Source organism: Clytia hemisphaerica, unplaced genomic scaffold, assembly GCF_902728285.1.
Source record: "Clytia hemisphaerica strain Z4C2 unplaced genomic scaffold, Clytia hemisphaerica genome assembly, whole genome shotgun sequence".
In the NCBI taxonomy this organism is placed as follows: domain Eukaryota; kingdom Metazoa; phylum Cnidaria; class Hydrozoa; order Leptothecata; family Clytiidae; genus Clytia; species Clytia hemisphaerica.
In genome coordinates, this window is record NW_027103734.1 from 917,492 (window position 1) to 939,706 (window position 22,215).

General features: G+C 35.3%; 1 protein-coding gene across 11 annotated transcripts in view; it reads left to right on the forward strand.

Annotated features, from left to right (window-relative positions):
• The window catches only part of LOC136805057 (kalirin-like), an 88,041-nt gene that overhangs the window by 61,390 nt on the left and 4,436 nt on the right, over nucleotides 1–22,215 (forward strand). For 5 of the 11 annotated variants that reach the window (XM_067061602.1, XM_067061596.1, XM_067061601.1 and 2 more), the window contains 18 exons: nucleotides 143–298; nucleotides 904–991; nucleotides 1,170–1,248; nucleotides 2,017–2,074; nucleotides 4,289–4,577; nucleotides 4,965–5,076; nucleotides 5,854–5,980; nucleotides 6,156–6,421; nucleotides 6,728–6,794; nucleotides 6,998–7,174; nucleotides 7,460–7,771; nucleotides 8,567–8,746; nucleotides 9,114–9,291; nucleotides 9,831–9,899; nucleotides 13,120–13,150; nucleotides 13,754–14,027; nucleotides 15,655–15,750; nucleotides 16,963–17,198. In XM_067061602.1, coding sequence (XP_066917703.1) covers nucleotides 143–298; nucleotides 904–991; nucleotides 1,170–1,248; nucleotides 2,017–2,074; nucleotides 4,289–4,577; nucleotides 4,965–5,076; nucleotides 5,854–5,980; nucleotides 6,156–6,421; nucleotides 6,728–6,794; nucleotides 6,998–7,174; nucleotides 7,460–7,771; nucleotides 8,567–8,746; nucleotides 9,114–9,291; nucleotides 9,831–9,899; nucleotides 13,120–13,150; nucleotides 13,754–14,027; nucleotides 15,655–15,750; nucleotides 16,963–17,198 — 2,795 coding nt within the window. The remainder of the gene's footprint in view (nucleotides 1–142; nucleotides 299–903; nucleotides 992–1,169; nucleotides 1,249–2,016; nucleotides 2,075–4,288; nucleotides 4,578–4,964; nucleotides 5,077–5,853; nucleotides 5,981–6,155; nucleotides 6,422–6,727; nucleotides 6,795–6,997; nucleotides 7,175–7,459; nucleotides 7,772–8,566; nucleotides 8,747–9,113; nucleotides 9,292–9,830; nucleotides 9,900–13,119; nucleotides 13,151–13,753; nucleotides 14,028–15,654; nucleotides 15,751–16,962; nucleotides 17,199–22,215) is intronic. The other 6 variants (XM_067061600.1, XM_067061604.1, XM_067061607.1 and 3 more) reach the window with 3 other exon arrangements.

Sequence of the window (22,215 nt, forward strand, 5' to 3'; positions counted from 1 at the left end):
CAAAGTAAAACATTTTTAAACGTTTCGATTTTGCTATCGCCATGATCTAGGAAAACTGAAGTTTACGAAATATTTTCGTCTTCTTAAACATGAGTTGAATAATGTCGTTATCTTAATCTTTCTGATGAATTTCCATTTGCAGGAAAACAAAGATACGAATGGCAAATGTACTTTCGAGTTCAAAACTAAACTGAAGACCAGTGAGATGGGCATCACAGAATATATGGCGGAAGATAAATGCAAATTCGCCGTATGGACGGGTGCTCCACCGTATACTGAAGAAAAACGAATTATAAAGGTAATTTAAGGATTTATGCTCATTTGTGTCTCAGTTTGCTGCGTCTGGGGCAATGGTGATGCGACTTTAGATGGGGTAGGAGAGCTCGATCGTATGAATCGTATTGGGCTTAGCCTTTGTTTGGGGGTATTTTTTCTTTCACTGCGAACGTTTAAACTGATACTATGTTGTTTTAGCTTCGGTTCTAACTGGAAGTTATAAACAGTAAGGTAAAGTCAAGTTAGCGATGCACTCAGGGAATAATTAATTTTTTTTTTCTAAAACACATGTTTTGCCGGTTTAATGTTAATAAGCTGAATGGACCTGCTAATAAATTCAATCCACTCTGATGTAGCTCAAAGTATTGTAAACTTTTTATGAAGATTTAGAGAGCTCCCTGACGTTTTATGATATTTTACATACTATTCTTTCAAGAAAGAGCACCCACCCTCTGAGCGAAACTTTGTTTATAGGGCGGTAAAAATACACATGTAAGAAATCGGTAAAAGGGTCGTTTCAACTCTGTTGGAAGCTTCATTCTTTGAAACAAAGAAGCGAAAATTATATTTCGTATTTCGTTGCTAATTCTCTTTGATTTTCATGTTTCTTTTTCTTTTCTTCTTCAGGCTGAATCAGAAGAGGTGAAGCATATGTGGGTCAAAGAAATAAGGAATTTGACTCAACAGTTTCAATTTGGTTTGCTTCAAGCTAGAGGTAGGCTTTTATTTGAGAGAGTAATTTTTTCTTTGATTATTGATACTATAGTCTTTCAATCCACACTTTAATTAAAAGTCAGTGGCACAGACCTTGAAATTGCTTCGAAATTGTATCTTTGAAAAGTGAAAAATTGTTTTCTTCGCTTAATAATTTGATATATTTATCTTTTTTTCAGCCTCATTTTATCCAACTTCTCCACGGAAACGAGGCAACAGAAAGAGCACGAGTCAAGCTGACATCAGTTTCAGTTCAGAGTAAGCCCTTTCCTCAAACTAGGTCTTCGTTTCTTAATAAGGAAACTTTCAGGCATAGACATAGAGCCCTTGATTCTTTTGAGTGAGACACAAATCGTTTTCATGACCGCCCTTTTTTGCTCATCATCATCTATCGCCAATTGGGTTTTAATCTATTTTCAAGTGAAGTCATGAAATAGCAAGATTACGAATAGTTACTGATTCACGCGATGTGTTGCTTGACTCACTTAGCACCTCTTTTACTCCTTATAATTCTCTTCGTTCTAAGTTGAAAAATGAATTAGCTACAAAACACATTTACTGCTAATCGGTCATCTGGAACCCTCCTGCTTGCCTTTTCCACCTTTGTTTCGCATCCAGGGTGGAGTGCTTTTGTCAACTTTTTGAAGCTCTCCAACTCTATGAAAACACTTCTTCGCTGTAACAATTTTTTTGAGACCCAGAGATGTGCATAAAAAGGATGACTGAAATCACCTCTAGCCTCTGCAAACCAGATTAACTTCAGGATTATCTCGCGTTCGTGCGCCATAGAGAGGTTGACAAAATTCTTTTGAATAATTTAATAATATTTTGACTCTTGCTCTTTGTGTAAAGATTATGCCGCCCAGTGTTGACTGAAGCAGAAGATAAATTTATATTTTGACCAAGTTTTTGTGTTAGACGACCGCTTATGTTTGGTGCCTAATTTTCTCAGTCGGCCTTCTACCCAATAACCAAAGCCTAAAATCATATTGGTGTTTTCATTATTTTCTTCTTTTTTTCTTCTAGTACATACAACAACGATCGTGCATTGAGTGATTGTGACACAGCCACCATTTGCAGTCGAGTAAGTCCCTTTATTATTGTTACAATTATATGACGACTGCGTAACTCTTCTATGATCTCTAAAATTGTTGCTGATAACGAGGACTCGGTTCTATCTTAAAAAAAGGTGATCAAATGATTGTAAACTGAGACAGTGCATGAAATCAGTTCGATACCCTCGGAAGCTCTAAAGAAGGTATTTGCTTGTAAACCTCTAACAGCATTTTCCAAGGGGAAGGAGTTCTGTTAAAATTATGTAGTCTAACTCTTAGCAGCACAGACATGCGTCTCGGTCTGACACCACAACTGAAATGTAAAAGAAATCATTGATGAATATTCCCAGAGTTTCTCAAACTGTATCAATGAAATGTGCTTCGCTCTGTGTGAGAGCGTTGAGTATGATAAGCCAAAGGATTTCACCCACTTAATAAAGATTATTGGATACTTTGAATTCCAGACAGTTGTTTTTCGTTTAATAATCTGATTTGTTCACCTTGATACTCTCATTGTATGTGGTATAGTCGAAGTTGTGTTGGTTTTATATGCATGATTTTTATTGTCGAAACTTTATAAATTTCGAGCTTGATTCCTACTGAGTTAGATCTCTCATTTTGGAGAAAACGAGACGAATTTGGATATTTCAGTTTGATGTTATTTATACGAGAGGTGTTGATTAGTTCATAAACTTGATTTACACATTCATCCATACAGTGTATCATGTTATAAAAACTTTTCTCAGGTTTTTATTTAGATGTATGTAGGTGGGTCTTGACAGAAAAGTTAAATGGAGTTTATTCCTTAGGAACACCAAACTGGCACTGGTTTTCTTTTACGATTGTCCGAAAGCTCAAACTGTGCTATTGATGGAATCTGACAAGTTTGCGACTGTATTAGTATTAGAAAGAAGTAAAAAAATGTAAAAAAATGTTGTGTTAGAGATAGATGTCTCTCTAGAGGTTACACTGTAATTGATGCTATCTCAATCTTAGTTATATTATAGTTGAATGGTTGATTTTCGAATTTGACTTGGTTTGTAATTACATCAAAGTAAATGTCTTAATAGTGGATAGAACTTGAACATATCGAAGATACACAGATATATCTCTGACCAAATTTAAGGCTTTATATGAATTCAGTCATCTGTATAGTTTGAGCTAGGATGAATTTAAAAGCATCAATATATACACTTTCATTTGCCATTTACCAAACGTACATTAGCTTACAAATAAAGCTCAGATTGCTTGATTCTGTTATTGTTGTCCCTTCTCGGAAATTGCACTCGACATTATAGTGTTCCTCCTTAACTCTTCATATGTTTATCACTTATCTTTTCCTGTTTTAGCGGTCAAAACAGTCAATTGAACTTCTTGAAAATTGACCTCTTATATCCTTTAGAAAAGTCTCGAAAAAAACCGGTTGCCTTGTTGCGTTTCTATGTATACAATCTCCGCGCTTTTGTCTCTCGTTCAGTGTTTATATGATCGTCTCAATTAAATAATGTGAAGTCACTTTTTCGAGTGAAATAGGATTTAAGGCTTTTTGTACATACCTCTCTCACTCTCTATGAAGAGATAAGTTTCAGAAAGGCTTATCTACATATTCTCTCTACAATTGAGCAATTAGTACTGGCTCAGTTGAGAAAGCAGTTGTTGTAGTAAAACGATTTTTAGACTGTTTGAGTGTGTTTATATTACCTTGTCGATGAGATATTCTACTTGATATTACAATGGGTAACGGGCGAAAGATATACGATAAAATTTTGAAATCTAAACCTCCACTGCAACAGCAGAAACAAAAACATAAACCGAAAATGTCGACGGATGAAGGATTGTTTTATGCGAGGCTGGAGAAAGAGACCTGTGAGTTAGTGAAATGTTATTCAATGCCCTATCGAAGACGAAAGAGTAATGTTCGAAGAAAGGTAAGGAACCTGGGCCCTAGAAGAACATCAAGGAAGGAAAATGTCTTATAGGATACAAGGTCGTCATAGAGTTATCCCCATTAAGTTTGCCTTCTTAGTAATATAATCAAGACGCTAGAATCGTCGCTATTATACTTGCCTCGTTTCGGAGTAATTGCCAAGGTGGTAGTTTCACTTGAGACCTTAAATTGCACTTTAATGAATAGTGCATATTTGATAAAATGCATTAAAAACAAGCTATCCAAACATTACTTCGAAAACCAGGAGCCTAAATTATACGACACGGAATATAACAAATCTTTCTTCTCTCAACAGCTTTCATTGGACAATTCATCGATGATCGTAACCGATCGATACATCGTTACCGACGACTTCACACCCAAACCCGGTCACGAACACGAAATCGCCCTTATCAAGGGACAAACAGTCGACATTTTAGGGCGTCCGCCCGGTTCAGCAAGTTGGCGTGTTCGTATTATGGACAGTGACGTGACGGGTGACGCGGAAGGTTTAGTCCCGTTCAACGTTCTGAAGAAGATCGAAGAATCACCATTGAGAAACAAACGATCATCAGTTGAAACGTTACACAGCCAGAGCAGTGAAGGTAGTTAATTCTTTTTGTTTTTTGTTTGGGAACGTACGCATCATACAATAGATTTTCACAGATAACAGATCTCGATGCTCTAAACGCTGGAAGCCCGTCATTCAGGAATATCTCTTGCTCGTTTGGGTGATCTCGGTATAATACACTTTGCTCATGTTTAGGTTTTGTTGTAACCGCACGGAAATAAATGTTTATTCTGTCTGTTTATATAATCTTTCGAACAAACTTCTGGAGTTATGGAAAAACAAATCGCGAGCTTTGTTTCATTACACTACTTTACAACATAGTATTCCATTCTCTCCATTGAGAAAATGAGTGGGGTTTTTATGCTGATAAATTTTATAATACGACTCATATGATTAATTGATACATCTTTTCGTTTAATAGATTCTTTCGCCACAGACAGTCCTAAAGGCTCCAATATGTCAATTTCTGGTGATTCCAGCTCTAAGTCCAATCGACGCCGGACTAAATCCAACATCAACATAAACTCTTTAAAGTAAGAACGCCTGTCATTATATCTTCACTTAATATCACTTTGCACTGCATTGTTTTCTAAGATCGCTTTAAGGCTGCAAAAAGCATCTTTGCTTGAGAGAGATCCAAGGGCTACATGGGCATGGACCAATTTGCATATACCTGCTAATGTGATCCCTGCCCTGAAGAAATTTTTAAAGATGATCTTATAATGAGGACCTTTATAGTATAGATTGTTCATCTTCTAATTAAGCTCTTATCAAGTAATTAGTGGCTCACTATGTTCTTAATCCTGCCTCGCTATTCAGGGATTAAAGATTTGTTTGTTTTCAAAATGTCTGTGGAACGTTGATAAAGCCTGTTTTACTATGCAATCCTAGACACCAGTATTTATTTTCTAAGGCGATCCGTTTGAGCTCAACAAATATTTTGATTTCATAAAAAAGAAAATCTGGCCAATCTTCTCTGGTTCAATTATTCTTGCATAATCTGATTTTGTGATAAGACGTGATGGTGATTGGGTCAAAATGAGGTCAATGAATTTCTTTAAGTGGTCTTGTTTTGATAACACTCTTTACATTTTGCACAATCTTTATGTCTTTTCGTGATTCTTCACGAAAATTGCTGTTTTTATTTGTCAGGAAGCCGTTATGCTAGATCTTTTCATGGCTTCACAAAATGTTTTTTAATGAGATTCTCTTCTTTCCCTTCCCTACTAGGACTATATTTCTTCTGATGGCTTCACAATTGTTTTCCAACTGATCTAATGAGGTTTTCTCTTTTCCTTTCCCTACTTTAGGATGCGAACATGGTCGAAAGGTACGGCCAAGAAATATCAACAAATGGCGGCCATGCAAAAACCTCCTCTTCCAATGACTCCTTCACGGAGGGGAACAGCCTCTGGTGGAGGCTCCAAGAAATTACAGGTAATAATTGATAATTATTATTTATCGTTTTTCTCCAAACAAACCAAAGGGTATAAATAACATTTTGTTAAGGCAAATTTTGCATAAGTTCCTTTATCTGAAGCTGGGTATTATATTGTTTTTATGTTACAAATAACCACAGCACTTTTCACTGATTCATAACTTTGTTTTCCAGGCCCTACTCGGAGCACCTGAAAGCGATATCGATCTCCTCATCCGGACAGGTGATACTCCAGACGGAAAGTACGCCACACTTGGTCGCCAACCGAGTGGTAGCGGTAATGCGGAACGAGTGAAATTCCTTCACGCCAACGAGCCAGAAGACGCAGGTTTCCAAGAAGGAGATTACGACAGCGAAGGAGATTCCATGAGTGATTCTAATGAATCGTATACGTCATCAGTGAAAGGGGATTCCGAAGAAAGAGCTGTACTCAAAAGAATGTAAGTGTTTTTTTAATTTAAGCTTTTTAATTTTTAGTTACATCTGATGATTGCTTAGAGCATGAAACTCCGAGTTATGGATTTTTAAATTTTTTGGTTTTGAAATATATTTTTGATTAAAGAAGCTCTACTCCTGGTTGGTTTTATCGAGCACTCTTTGAATATGATTTCACCTCATTTGATTAATTTATTACAGGTTTTTTTGGCAGAAATGATTGTTAACTTGACCGCGGAAAAGTTTTCGAAATTTGTCTTCTTCTTCGTTCTTGCTTTGACTGAATATTTATTCATCTTTCTTTTTTTAAGGACTGTTCTTCGTGAACTTATCAAAACAGAAAACGATTATATTAACGACCTCGAACTCATCGAGCTGGTAAGTTTTTTACTTTTTCTACGTTCCCACTTTTTCAAATACTCTGTGTAAAATCCTTGATAGTACCGTCAGGGCCCCAGGGCCGTTCAGTACCGACGGAAAGATGTCTACTTTCATGTTTCCAGTCTGCTTGCTTTCGTAACAAAAATCATGGTATCTTAAAGTCAGACTTTATTGGGGATCAATTTTCTCTTTTTTTCCAGAAATATCGACCAGCTTTCTTGCAACGTGACGACATTCCCGAGGAATTAAAGAACCGTGACCGAATCATTTTCGGCAACTTGACCGACATCTTGGATTTCCATAAAGGAACGCTCATCAAAGACCTTCAACAGTGCGAATCCACACCTGAAAATCTTCCCAACGTCTTCTTAAAATCCGTACGTTTATTTTTCGCATCATTCTTTAGGCTCTATAATTCTTCTTCGGCAAGGAGAAACTTTTACGGTTGGAATTCGAATTAGTGAAAGCCAATTTTTGTTTTTTAACTTGGAAACTGGACATGAATGTGAATTATAATTCTTCCTTGTTTACTAATTTATAAATAAAAAGCTTGGCTTCAATTTTAAGTTTGTTGGCGGGCAGGAAGGATGCTACTAAATAAGGTGCGCTAAAGAATAGTTCAACTTTCATAATAAATCAATTTTACATTTGTTTGTTTCCAGGAGAAGAAATTCGAACACTACATACAATACTGCGCAAACAAACCACGTTCTGCAACTCTCATTCACGACCACCTCCCCAATATTTTCGCTGATATCAGCAATCAATTACAACTAAAATCTAGCCTGGACGAATACCTTATGAAGCCTATATCTCGCATCATGAACTATCACACCGTCTTGAAAGACTATATCAAATACACGCAACGAGCTGGCTTGAATACGGACCTCTTATTTCAAGCATTACACGTCATGCAAAGTATACCTAAGAAATCAGACGACGTCATGAATATTGGCATGCTGGAAGGCTTCAAGGTAGGTTTTCGTAAATTTAGCTTTCTGGCGAATCTTCAGTTGCTATTGGTTTTTGAATTTTTTCATTGTTAGCTACCATACTCTCGATTTAAAATTACGCACAACCCTTCATCAGATCGCCTGGTCTGTATTTCTGCCATTGTTTTAATCTGAGAGCCACAGGTCAGGGTTTCCATATATACACTTGTTTAGGGTTGTTTTGTATTGCTCTTAGTTACATAATGAGACCGCGCGATAATCGATGCTGTGATATTAATGTCGACTTTTAACCACATCTGGAAGTTCATACAAATTTTATCGTGTGGTGGAGTGCAGGTTATTAGGTCTTTAGTTCCTTATTAAGAAACACATCTTGTGCTCTCCGCCGCTTATTTTTTGGCCATTGTAATTAGTTTGGAGACCTAGATGTCGACAGTTTGGTTCATTTTTGCCTAAAGCTGCATTTCTACTGCAAAGCGAGTTTGTTTTCGTATTTTCAATTCTGTGTCTCGTACTAAATGTTATTTGTTAGAAGTTTTTTCATTTTTACTATCGGAGGAAGACGTTTGATTGCTTATCAGGCTGCTTCTATAGTTTGCAACAGATTCTTATCAAATCGGGTGTCTGCTACTTTTACGAAAACAAAAACAAGAAGTAAAAACATCAAGAAATTTCTTGATAGTAGATTGGACATTGTATTCACAATAGAAAAACTTCGCTGATAGAAGTTTCACACGCAATTTAGTATGTATGGGAAAAACTGTCGATTGAGGAACTTTCACTTTACTGTTTTTTTGTTCTTTTCTTATTTTTCAGGATAACTTGAATGAGCAAGGCAAACTTCTGATACAAGATACATTATACGTAGCGAATGCCAAGCTTCAAGAGGCCTCTTCTGAACGCCGCGTGTTCCTCTTCGAACAAATGGTCATCTTTTGTGAACCATTCGAACGAAAAACAAATTTGAAAGCGTACATGTACCAATACTCCATCGAGGTAAGCATAAATACTTTCGTTAGCGGGTTTTCACAAGGAACGTTTTTGTCAACGGAAAGTCGATTCTCGCTTGATCGAAAACGGTGGGATGGTGTGGATATGTGTAAGCCGCCTTTTCCCGAACGCCTAAATTTCTCTGAAAATGTATGAAGAAATCGTAACCAACGGGTCTCCAGTGGCTACCATTTTTAATTACTTATACCAGCATTGAACTATGGTAACTGATATTTGTATTTGCAGATCTTCGGTCAGTAAAATTTGGAAATGATTTAATTTAAAGATCTTCGACCGTTATTTTTCGCACAACACTACTACAATTTTTGATCAAACTGTATTGTAATCTTGTCTTTGTCATCATATTTTTCAGACTCACACACTCGGTTTAACGCAATCCAGTTTCGACGACGATCCATGTAAACTCGCCATCTGGAGTAAGAAAGAGGACGGATCTTCAGATATTTACGTCATGGCCGCCCAGAACGCCACCGCCAAGAAAACCTGGATCGATTCCATTCGAAGGATATTGGAGGACCAGCATGGAAAAGGTATAAAGGCTAAATTTCTCATTTTCTTTGCTTTTATCCAAGCTAATTCTGTCATCAACTTACTCATCGAAATGAACAATTTTAAATATAAATTTTCAGTTAGCATTATAAAAGTTTTAGCATGAGATTACCACATAGATAACCTAACTATGCAATATGAATTTGCAACCCCTCAATGCTTCTGCTAACTTGAATCATTTGTTTTCTTTTGCATTGGGCCAACTTCCGCCAAAAGTTTTCCGTCTACTTGATTTCCGTTTGTCCTTGACAACTTAAAGCTTTCTGCTATCTTAAGTTTTAACTTTAACTTTTTGTGCATTCATTCTGTCAGCTCCAAGCTACTCTATATGTAGCAAGAGGATTAGCTTTCTGGAACAGAATTTTAGATTAGTTCTCCATATTTTAGCCATCAAGTTACCCAGTCATCGTCGACAGTAGTTTTAGATGACATCCACTTTTATGAGACCTGGTCATACACATCAGGAGGTTCAGCTTAAACATTGTACTTTTAAACAATAACATTACTAATATTTTTACAGGCATCAACGTAAACAGTCGCTTAGGCCCACCAAAAGCTGTTACGAAAGCTCTAAAATCTTATCGTAAAGGTAACAACTAAACTAAACATCTAAAATGTCTCGCTAAATGTTGTTTTTTCGTTAATTAATTACCAATCACAATAAACTAAAACCGTTAAAGTAAATGTAGTGATAAACTTGTAAATGTTAATTGTCAGTCAATGTTTAAAAACTTTAGACTACATAAAAATGCTGAGAGTTGATTGTGAATTGCTTGTTGTTAATGTATTTTTAATTGGCCACAGAGAAGGTCATTAAAAGAAGAAATATGCCTTCAAGCAAGGCTATAAATAATATTAATGTTGATCGTTTGTGTAACTTTTTATTTGTTTTTAATTGCGAGTCCACTTATCAGCTCAAAATATGATGGATTTAAAGCTAGGACACAATCAGTAAAATAATATTAAACCCTAACTATCCTGTTACTGAAATGCTAGGTATTTCCTCTATTGGCGCGGCTACAAGTCATCCTTTTAAATCAAAGAAAAAATACTTCAGATTTTTGGCATAACACTCAATTTAAAATAATTGCCTTTATAACCAGTATTCGATAAAGCTCTATGCCATTTTCCCTGGCTTATTATGAGACTGGTATTCTAGCTATCTGAAGAATCCATATAATTCTATTTATGCTTGAACTAAATGTTTTAAATGTAAAGCGTCTGTGTAGTGCTTGTAACATAATGCTAATTAAGACAAGTAACATTGTAGGTGAAGCCCTTATTTTACTGTCATAAACTTCCCTTGCTCCCTTAATTCTTCAATTTTAGTTAAAACATAAACTTTTAAGTTAGTCTTTAACCCCACCTCACCCCTCGTTTCTTACTTTAGCTTTGTTTTATCTACGTAGTAATTTGTCAGTTTTGTAGCTTGTTGTTGCGTTTCTCTACGTAATAATGTGTTTATTTCAATGTCGTCAGGTTATTTTTGTTCCAAACTCACAGTATGTCTAAGAAAAGAAACCTCGTTGTGGTGCTGGCAATTCACAGATACTAGTCCATTGATGAAATCATTCATAGAATACTCCTTGTGTCTATACAACATGCTCTGCGTGCTCTCGTGTATACATGCTGTGCCAATTTATGATGATGTCATTTGTTTACTGTGACGTCATGAATTCTGGGAATGATTAATAGTTCTATCCAGTATTGTGTTTGAAGTCTGTGTCAAAAAAAGTCGTGCAATTTTATTCTTTCGTTCCTTGTAATGTGTTGTTCATATTCATTCATTCATTCACTTATTATTGTACTTTTTACCCCTCGAATCTTTTTTTCTCCATCAATTTTCTGACCAAAGCCAAACAAAGTTATAAGATTTAGGCCTAAAATCTTTACTTGGGATTAATGACCAAACAATTGAAACATTCTCCTTTCATCCCATTCTTAATCCCACTGTGGACCAAAGATTTATCAAACTTCCTTCTCTGTAAGCCCTCTCAATCATATGAGAATGTGTAATGTTAGATTTACACAGTCCCCTTTAAAGCACTATGTACTTTTCTAAAAACGCATCAAAACTTCCGACCCGTTCTTTCAGAAACCATAATTTTTCAAACAGACAAACAAAACACAAAAATGAGCTAAGTGTAGTTTCTACTAATCCCAAATCATTCATTGACTTTTGGACCTACCCCGGTGGGGTGGAGGTCCTATAAATTAACCTTTGTCCGTCCGTCCGTTAGTTACCAGCTTTTCTCGAGATTGGCTCATTAGTTTTTTCTAATTTTTTGCACAATGATGCAAAATGGCAATGCCCAAAATGTGACGGAGCCCGATTTTCGAAAAAAAAATTTTTCCGGCCGAAAATGGCGGAAATATGCCGGAAAAACTGGTTTTTCGGCATTTTCTCGAGATTTCATCATTAGTTTTTTCTGATTTTTTGCTCAAAGATGCGTATTAACAATGCCCAAAACATGACCTAGTCTGATTCTTGAGAAAAAAATTTTTCCGGTCGAAAATGCCGAAAATATGCCGGAAATCGCCGTTTTTCTGGATTTTCATTGGACTTTTTCCATATAATTGGTTGTTTTTTTCATTCAAAAACATTATTAATAGCAATGCCCACCATCAAGCATGTTTCAATTTTCAATAAAATTGATTTTTGAACCCGGAACTTTCTAAAAATCACCGGAACAGCCGATTTTCGCCGGAAAAACGGTATTTCTTGAATATCTTGAGCTGTATTTTATATTTTTTCATGAAATTTTGCACACTGATGCAAAATGTCAATACCTAAATTGTGACGGAGCCCGATTTTCGAAAAAATTCAATTCCGGCCGAAAATGCCGGAAATATGCCGGAAAAACTGGTTTTTCGGCATTTTCTCAAGATTTCATCATTAGTTTTTTCAGATTTTTTGCTCAAAGATGCGTATTAACAATGCCCGAAACATGACCTAGTCCGATTCTCGAGAAAAAAATTTTTCAGGCCGAAAATGCCGGAAATATGCCGGAAATCGCCGTTTTTCTGGATTTTCATTGGAACTTCTCCATATAATTGGTTGTTTTTTCATTCAAAAACATTATTAATAGCAATGCCCACCATCAAGCATGTTTCAAATTTCAATAAAATTGATTTTTGAAGCCGGAACTATTTTAAAAGTCGCCTGAACAACCTATTTTCGCCGGAAAGACAGTATTTCTTGAATTTCTCGAGCTGTACTTTATATTTTTTTATGAAATTTTGCACACTGATGAAATATGACAATACCTAAAATGTGACGGAGCCCAATTTTCGAAAAACATTTTTTTCCGGCCGAAAATGCCGGAAATATGTCGGAAAAATCGGTTTTTTGACATTTTCTCGAATTTTCATTTTTAGTTTTTTCTGATTTTTTGCAGAAAGATGCGTATTCGCAATGCTCAAAACATGGCCGAGTTCGATTTTTGAGAAAAAAATTTTTCCGTTTGAAAATGCCGGAAATCGCCGTTTTTGCAGATTTTCATTGGATTTTTTCCTTATATTTCTAAGTTTTTCACACAAAAACATTATTGATAACAATGCTCACCATCAAGCATGATTCAATTGTCAATAAAACTGATTTTTGCAACCAGAACTTCATATTTATTTTTTCCCTACAACCCTTCCCTCTCCCCCCATCAACAATCAATGATGAATTTATTGCGTTGTGTATTTTCGCTAAACGCTATATTTTCTGACTGATTTTTTTCATTTTTCTTTTCGCATTGCTATCTAACTTTCATTATCAGGTAGGTCCATTCAGCATGTTGCTTGTTCTTCTTTTTTTTCAGTGAGCCGTCAGAGTATCGGAAGCAACAGCAGGTAAGTGTAAACAGAGATTTAATAAGGTCCCATTTACACGAAACAAAATGTGAATAGAGTGCTAACAATGTATTTTCTACCGGTCTATTTCGTCTTTGAAATGCTGATAAAGTGTTAACAAGGTTCCCTATAATTCGTACTCCTATAATGTATTAAAAAGCTGCTATAAAGCGATGCTTAGAAATCGTTAGGAGCGATTCAATTCTATTTTTCTCCTCGAAAAGAGGTGTAATAGCTAGACCCCTGTTAAGAGCTTCTACACGATTATCTGTAGATAGTGTGTTATATCCTTAACGAAGTGCGATGAGTCGTTCAATAGGGCACAGTATGCTTTCTCCTTTGAGCGCCCGCGCGCACGGGAGATGTATATTTTTTCCTTTAATGAAAATAAAAGACCACGCGTCCTGCGGTTTTGATTCCTTTTAATATGAACTCCATCGTAGAGAATTTATCCTTAATCGACTGTTCGTGTATCCCAATTAATCACCTACGACGGAGTGCACCCCTCATTGATTAATCAAGTGCATGACTGACACTTTTTTTACGACGGAGGCAATTATTTGTATAATTTTTGACATTTTTGTGTTTTTCATTTGATTGTAGTTTCAACTCAGATGATATTCAATTGAACGGTGGAGGCGGAGGTCGTCCACAGTTGACCGATAAAATGGTAAGACCTTCGTGTTACGACACCACTTTGTTAGTATACAAATTTTATAATTTGAAACATTTTCATGGTGGTAATGGTATTAGTAAAAATGGCGCAAAATATTCTCCTTCCCTTGTCCGCCCGCTTTTGAATGGAGGTGGTACAGGGCGGTGCACGAAAAAGAGGAGGCCGAATTCTCTTGTGGAATATTCTGTTGTACGTCACCAGGTAAGGTTGAAGAATTTTGTAGATTGCTGAAATATTTTGGGTGGATTTAATTTGAGCACTCAAACTGCTTGATAAACCACTTTATAGCGAAAGAAAATATCTTATTAACTTTTATTTAAGCCCTAAGTGCCTTGTTTTATTCTCTCACGTGCTTGACTTTCAATATTTTGATCCCGTTCTTAATGCTGTTTACATAGACATGAATACCTATACGTGCTGGCACACAACGTTGTTTCAACGTTTATCTAACGTTTACAACATTCATATTACTGTACGTTGGATGAACGTTGAAATAACGTTGTTTGCTAATTTTGGATATGCGCTTTTATAGTAAAGGGCAAGACATGCTCGCAATACCCGCTTTTAAATTGCGCGTTTTGTTACATTTACTATGAATCAAAGTTGTTTTTCAATCCGTACACAAGCTGAACCGCTTGACTAAGGAAGTCATTTCATATCATTATAATTTTTATATAATCTTCCTTTCATTGTTTTTTCTATCCCGATCTTTCTTCTCCATATATGTAAACCGTTTCGGAATTCCGGTTTTTCATTGAAGTTCGATTCCGTTATAGGCGCATAGTTTTCAGGATACTAAAATAAGGTTCTTGTAATTAATGTGCATGCTTTAAAGTGATTAAAAATGTCATTAAAGATTTGATGGTTTTATGGTCTACATATTTATGTTGGCAATCATTGGATTTTCTCATCTCTTGCCATTGTAGCATTTCTCTAGAAAAAAACTTTTCCCTTTAAATTTTTATCGCAACGATGAAATGATAGATAAAATGTAATTCAATTTTGAGGTTTTTATGGGTATAAGATATCAAAACTAACAATATATATCGGTCAAAGTGAAAGAATTGACTCGAAAAATGCCTCACGTGTTTTTTTACCTTTCCTTTCGGTTAGTAGAACCGTTGGGAAATGACATCGCAATTAAATTGTATTCAATGTTCCTAGAACAATAAAAAGAACGACATTCTCTTTGGACTTAATTAGTTTTTCCAGCGAAAAAGTCAAACTTGTCATTTCAGCATCTGATTGTGGAACGCCATAAAGAGAAATTATAGAATCGTGTTTCAAAAAACGCAAACACTTTCGATTTTAAAGACATTCTTACTTAATTGCTCTCCAACAAATTATTAAATTTCTACTAAATGAACCTGTTTAAATATTTCAACAGAGCTTGTTTCAAAAGTGATTGAAAACAATTCAAACTGTAATTTCCAAACTCCGCTTTATTAAAATAAGACTGGATCTATTAATGTCTACTTTTTAATTTCACGTGGCCGAAAAGGTCAAATTTAAGTCGTCTATCTTTAAAGCCTTTCGATGGGTGATTTTTGTACTTTCTGTCTGGTTGAAGCCTTTTAAAACAAAGAGATTGCAGAACGCCCACGTATTTGAGGTCGATTATTCATGAATGATGAATAGGCTAATCTTCAAAATGTTTTGAAATCAAAGTTTAAAGTGGCATTCACATTGCTTCCTCTATTATATCTTTATTCTAAACCGTCATTTTGAATTCCTTGCCTTTTAAATTTCCCCAATTTAGATTTGCTACTTTGTACGGTTTTAAAGCCTGCAATTTGAACTATTGAAATTGTTTCTATTCATCTTTCAGGGCAAAATCATTCCTTCGTTACAACATGTTAATTTGGTACCTTTGGATCAACTGAAAGGGAAGAAAGGCTCTAATGAAGACCTCTCCAAACCAACGGTATGTTCTTTATCTTTAGTTCAACTACGTCCTCGGTTAATTCCCCTACTATGATCCCGCTGACTTGAAAACTGAAGTCGAAATTACAGTGGTCTCTCTAGTGGTCTCTCTGGTCTCCTATAACTCAAATGTTTCCTTAATTCGAGCAAGTTTTCTGGTCGCTTCAATTAAAAATGTCTTATAAATCTTATTCCATAACTCGAAATTTCCATGATTCGAGCAAATGTTTGAGTTATGGAGACCACGCCATTATTTATTCGTTTGGCTGAGACCTAGTCAGTCATCTCCTCTCGGACAATTTTTTATGCTTATCAAAATAAGGTTTCAAAACGTTCTTATGAAATCCTGCAACTTTTTGCGGTCGTTGTTGCTGATTCCTTACTCCTGATAAGATCTTTATCGCTTATTGAATTTCGAAAGAATTGCAAACTATTATTTCTTTAATAATTTCTAAGCAGTGATTCAGTGGCATCACTCATCACGCCCTAAACACAGCTCAAAACATACTTTCATTTTTCTTATCCCTGATCGAGCCTTTTCTTCTATCTCTTATAAATCGAGGTCAAATTTTGTGTTTTGGTCTTTTACTTAGTAACGTCCTGGAAAGGTTTTAGCTTATGGGATACTTATCATGACTCGCTTGGACTCGCGTGTTGATATAAGAAAGACTAGGAAAGCTCCAAAAATAAGATATCTCATATCCTGATCCACTTGAAACTCTCGAGTCAAAGAAAACATCGTATCTAATACTTTCATCTTGCCAAGAGGCTTGCGTTGTTTATCAAGTCATCATCACTAGGGTGATTTTTCAAGGGTAGATATTCTGACCTCAAATTCGTATTTCCAGTAACTAGCCTATGATTGAGTAGAATAAGTCAAGTGCTTAAATTGATCTAATCTATAATTTCGTTCAATATGCACCCTTAACCAGGCCGTTTGCCGATGGCTTTTTAAGCCGGATGATATTATCACATTATACCGATCATAACCTAAGATCTAAGCTAGATTGATTCAGTCACTTGGTTTAATCCGATCCTTAGTTGTGACTGAATATTGCAAGGCAAACTTCAAAATCCGTAGATAAATATTTCTTTGAAATGCCGAAAAAGCTACATTACTGTAAGCCGTGTGTCTTAGCCTTGTAAATAAGGGCTCAATTAACTAGGCTAGACCTTACCTAAATGTAAATCAACTTTGCTCGTTTCACCTCAGATTGAGCATAAACGTTACATGGTGACAGAGAATTACCAAGCACTTTCATCCGAAGAATTATCTGTGCACAAAGGAGAAATCGTCTACCTCATACACCGTGACAAAAAGAGCGCTACTTTTTACCGTGTCCGAAGTTTCACCAAAGAACGTGAAGGTTTGGTGCCATCCAAAATCCTTCATAAATCAAAAGAAAAGAATGAAGGAGATTCGAAAGTCAAACGACAAGATAGTGTCGGGTAAGTGCGGACAGTCCCTTTTTATTCACTTATTTTTGGATGTGGCCATTCGTCATGCAGAATTCAATATTTATATCTGGTAACAGACCTGGGTTACGAAAGTCGGATATTATTGCTATAAAGAAGTTATTGGAATGTGTTTAAAATACACGTTTATTTTATAAGAACATAAGGGATCTTCTCAAAAATAAATTCGCTTAAATAATCGAATTTAAGCGAAAAATTCGCTTAAATAATCGAAGTACTTCGATTATTTAACAATCGAAATTCGATTATTTAGTCACCTCAGTTCGATTATTTAGTCCCCTCGGTTCGATTATTTAGTCCCCTCGGTTCGACTATTCAATCTTATTATTCGATTAATTAATCCTTTTGATTCCAAAATATAATCGAATTTTTTCCAAAACATAGTCGAATATCGGTTATTTTTTCTTACGTAGATCGAAAACAGCGCAAACAAGCCTTTGTCTACTGTGGATTTGAAAGACAGAAGAAAAAATATTTTCAAAAAGCCGTAGTCAAATCAACCAATGACTGCATAATTCTTCTTACCTTTAAGGATTTTTGATCTACCAAGGGGCATCATAAATTATGAAATGATAGAATAATCCTTTTGTGAATCACATTATCGCATCATCTTTAAGTTTCTTAATGTTTGGATAACAATTCCACGATCTCTCCACGATAAAGTACTTCTATCTTTTTCTATCTTTTTAATTTCCACACACTTTCCTCTGTTATCAACCTCTCTTTGTTATTGTTTTTCGATTCGAAAATAGCACTCCATCGTTGTGTTCATGTTCAAATCAAAAAGGGCAAAACAAAAAAAAGATAAAAGGATAAAAGGGAGAGCGCTCACAAGATCAAGAATACGTCATTACGTCATATAAAAGCAGGAAGAAAACATTCTTTTGCTCTATTGTTCTGTTCGCAAACGTCAATCATGGCGTTTTGAATGGTCAATGCAACATTTTTTTCTTACAAGTTACGTCATGCTCTATTATTCTGTTTGCAAAAATGGATTCGAATTTTACATCCAGGTTTTTTTTAATGGCTAGATAAGAGATCGAATCATCGTGCAGAATTGATGTTGCAGTTTTTGTCATCTAAAAAATGAAGTCGTTGCATTGTTTTTCGCGCGAGTTCTATTTTCTGCAAATCAAATTGCGTCACGCATTCGAAAGATTCGAAAATGTTGCAATCAAAACATTGAATTCATTTGTGAGTTTGGTTTTGAGAAGAAAACATTTTCTAAAAATTAAACCTAAAATATTCTGATCTTATTCATATTTTGAAAAGACTTTGAAAACAGAAAGTTATAAAATTTATTACATTGAAGAGATATGGTTGTAAGAGGTATGTATGTATGGAAATGGAATGCTTTGTTTATTGCTTCAGTTTTCACTACAGACTTTCCTCCCTTCGAAATTCAGTTTTCGATGGGAGCCTTTATTTATCTAAACTTTGTTTTTATTAATGGTGATTCATTTTTGGATATCAAAAACTCCCAAGGATAACCAGTAAGTTTTATTTATTTTGGAGGTAAAAAATGCTAAAGAGAATGAGTAGATATGTGTCGGTGATTTGTAAAATAAAGGGATTCTTTTTCGAAATTGCGCTTCCATTGAAACGTGAAGTTAAAACTGACGTTACAGCATTTGAAAAAAGACATAACTTCAAGGCAAAAAAATCGGATTACAACCTGTACTTTTTTATATATCATTTTTTAGCATTTTTTATCCTCTTTCACTTGCGATGGGTGGGAAAATTGTCCAAAACAAGCAGCCGAATTTAACCGAAAACCATTTTACCGAAATTCGGTATTTTTGAGAGGATCCCTAAGATATAAGCGAAAAAGGATTAATTAATCGAATACAAGGATTAAATAATCGAATATAGGAGATTAAATAGTCGAAGCTATTCAACTAAACGACGGCAGCTATTCGATTAAATAGTCGAATCATTAATCGAACTTAATAATCGAAAATCGATTATATTTTTGAGAAGATCCCTAGGCTTCGATGGCCAAAATGTTAAGAACAAGTTAAGAACATTTTAAGGCTTAGCGGACCTTTCAAAGTACCCGATTTCAAAGGAAAATAGACAGAAATATTCAAAAAATGGCGAAAATAAGAAAAAGTTAAGAACATCTCAAAGCTTCAAAAATTTTGGATGTTCTTATATAAAAATGTGTATCGGTTTTGTTGACTCAACTGACATCTTTTCCATCTACTATTCAGCGGCACTGAAAAGTTGGCATATGCATTTTAACCCTCTTTTCAGAAAGAAACATTCGAACATCTTTCGTCAATTGCTGTTGTTAGAATCTAGTGTGCAGCGGTGAAGTTTTTGTTTTTGTACTTAACAGAATCCGACTAAGCATCCCAACCTTATGCACATCTGTTGACCTGTGAGTGTTACCCAGTCCATAAAAGAGCGCGTGTCTCGTGATTCGATTAGCCTAATTATGTGATATAATTAGCGAAAACGTGTCAATGCCATAATCAATTTTGTCATTTCATTTTCCCTCTTTTTTCTCGTCAACTTTCGACAATTAAACTTTCTGAGAAGCCAACATTTTTCGATTCAGCAGATTCAAAATGATTAAAACGAAGTCTGGAGTAGGGGACTCCACTATTACTCAAAAAATGCTAATGACTTGATGACACGGCCGTGACGAAACGGTGGAAAAAGTTTATCATTTAATCATTTATAATCATCAGAAGCTATTGTTGTTAAGCGAACTTCGATTGACCACTCACTTTACACTAAAAATAGCGGGGAGTGTACATCTTACTTCTGTGGTCTTGACATTTTGAAGTAGTATAGATCAAGAAGTTGATAAGTATTTTGTTTTGTTGCGATACAACTACATATGCATATTATTTTATTTTGGACTCTATCATGAGAAGAATGGTTTCAGCGTTCAGTAGTTGTGGGAGAAATTTTGATGTTCAATGTTTTTGAGAGATTTCTTAGTTTGTGATTCAAGTTATTCTAATTGGTTCTTGAAAGGGGATTTTCTGTTTTCTCCAAGCGACTCAAAAGAGGGAATAATGGTTTTTGTAAGGGACTAGGTGACGGTTTAACTAATATTAAAACGCTTGTTTTGTATCTACAATAACTACTGGCTACTTATCTGACTGTATAGATTATTGTTTATGCTGTAGTGTTCGTTGCATAACTCACCACTTCCAAACACTTTCAGATTGTATCATGCTAATAATATCTTTTGATTTAGCTTGGCGAATGTACTACAATTAAGAAATTAGCCTCTGCTGTGTGTGTCTCCGAAGACAATAGCAAAAGTATAAGCGCCATCAAATCTTCTTTAAGTCTCTCGCTAATTTGTAGTCTAATTTGGTAATTTAACGCTAACTAGGTTGTCTGCTTAATAAAGTTTGTCGTAAACGAAGCCAATTATAATTTATCTTGAAGAAAACAATGTTGCAACTAAAATCGCATTAAATTGTGTTTGTTTTGTAATTGCATTTGGATTGTTTATGATTGCTTTTGGATTAACTATGGATACAAACGACTGTTATTCAGTAAACAAACTGGTATCTCTCCATTTAATCCTGTCACCGAAAACCTTCTTACACTCGGTGACTTGACGTCAATAATTGTGGTTTGTGTGTGAGTAAATAGTATTGATGGCTGATGCATGTTAAAGTTGGCATTGATGATTTTTTTGTGTGTCAAGTCTTCATTTGTCGCTTGGCTGGTTGTGTAGAAGGAGAGACTTTTCAATTGTTTTATGATGATGGTGTTGTAGTTGTACCTTACAATATAACCTTAGCGATATCCACGACCGATGTGTTTCTGTATTTTTCACTTCAAATACAGTTGCTTTTGTATGGATTTGCCGTACCTAAAAAAGTTTTGTCAAACTTCCGTGCCAGAATTTTCAAATTCTTTCTGATTCTTTTGGTATTAGAGAATCAGTGTTTTGAAATGTAAAAAATGTCACACTTTACCATCAAAGAATTCAGCGGGCGACAAAAATAACGTCAAGCCAAAATATTGCACGTCTAGTGTGTTTCATAGAAGAAGTGGTATTATGTGCTCAGGTTATTTGCATTGTCAACAAACCATTTATTCCTGAGTTATTGATTGTTTTTGATATTGTATATTTATGCGAAATACGATATTTGTCCCCTTTCCTTCGTTGAGAGGGGCGAATGATGTAATGAAGTAGTTGCTACTACAATACGAACACGAGTGGGAGTTGTTGAAAGTTCTCTTTTGTTCGTCCGTGTGTTTTTCTCATGTAAAAGTTTGTCAATACTCTTAAATATTTTACCCTGATAATGATTGACATTAATTTTGAACCGTTGTATGAGTCAAGCGTGAACTTTTTTTAGTAATTGTAGATTAATCTTGATTTAATGTCCTTTTCGTCATTTTTTTGGAATTTTCTTAATAATGACAAATTTCTGGAAAAGTAATGAGCGTGAAAATGATGATGGTTGAAGATTATGATAAAAATGTTGATCAATAGTTTGTCTTTACACCTATACTTTTTTCTTGGTGTGTTTTTTACGGTCATCCTGATTGCCTGATTGGTCAACGAGGAGGAGTTTGATATTATACGATATCCGTTAATTTTTGAGGATTTCAATCGATTGATACGGTCATTTGACTTTATTGTCTGAAATTATTTTATGTTTGAGTTGTGATGGTAGTGTTAAACCAACTGATAATTTTTTGATTGGATACATTTGAGGAGATAGACTTATCATTTTTTCTCAACATATTAACTGGCTTTTTTAGATTGTCAAATTACAATATAAAATAATTAAAAAAACTGACAGGCAATGACCTCTGTGGAAAAGCACTCCGCAACCACCACCACGGTGGACCCACCCGTCAGTACGGTGGTAGCCACGCGGTCGCGTGGTTTATCTTTTACACAACGACCGCGCTTACTGTCAGACATGGAAGACCGGTTGTTAGATCAAATGATCACAACCTCCTGTCTTTTCTGGATCAAATTCAAACTTAGAAGGTTGGGATA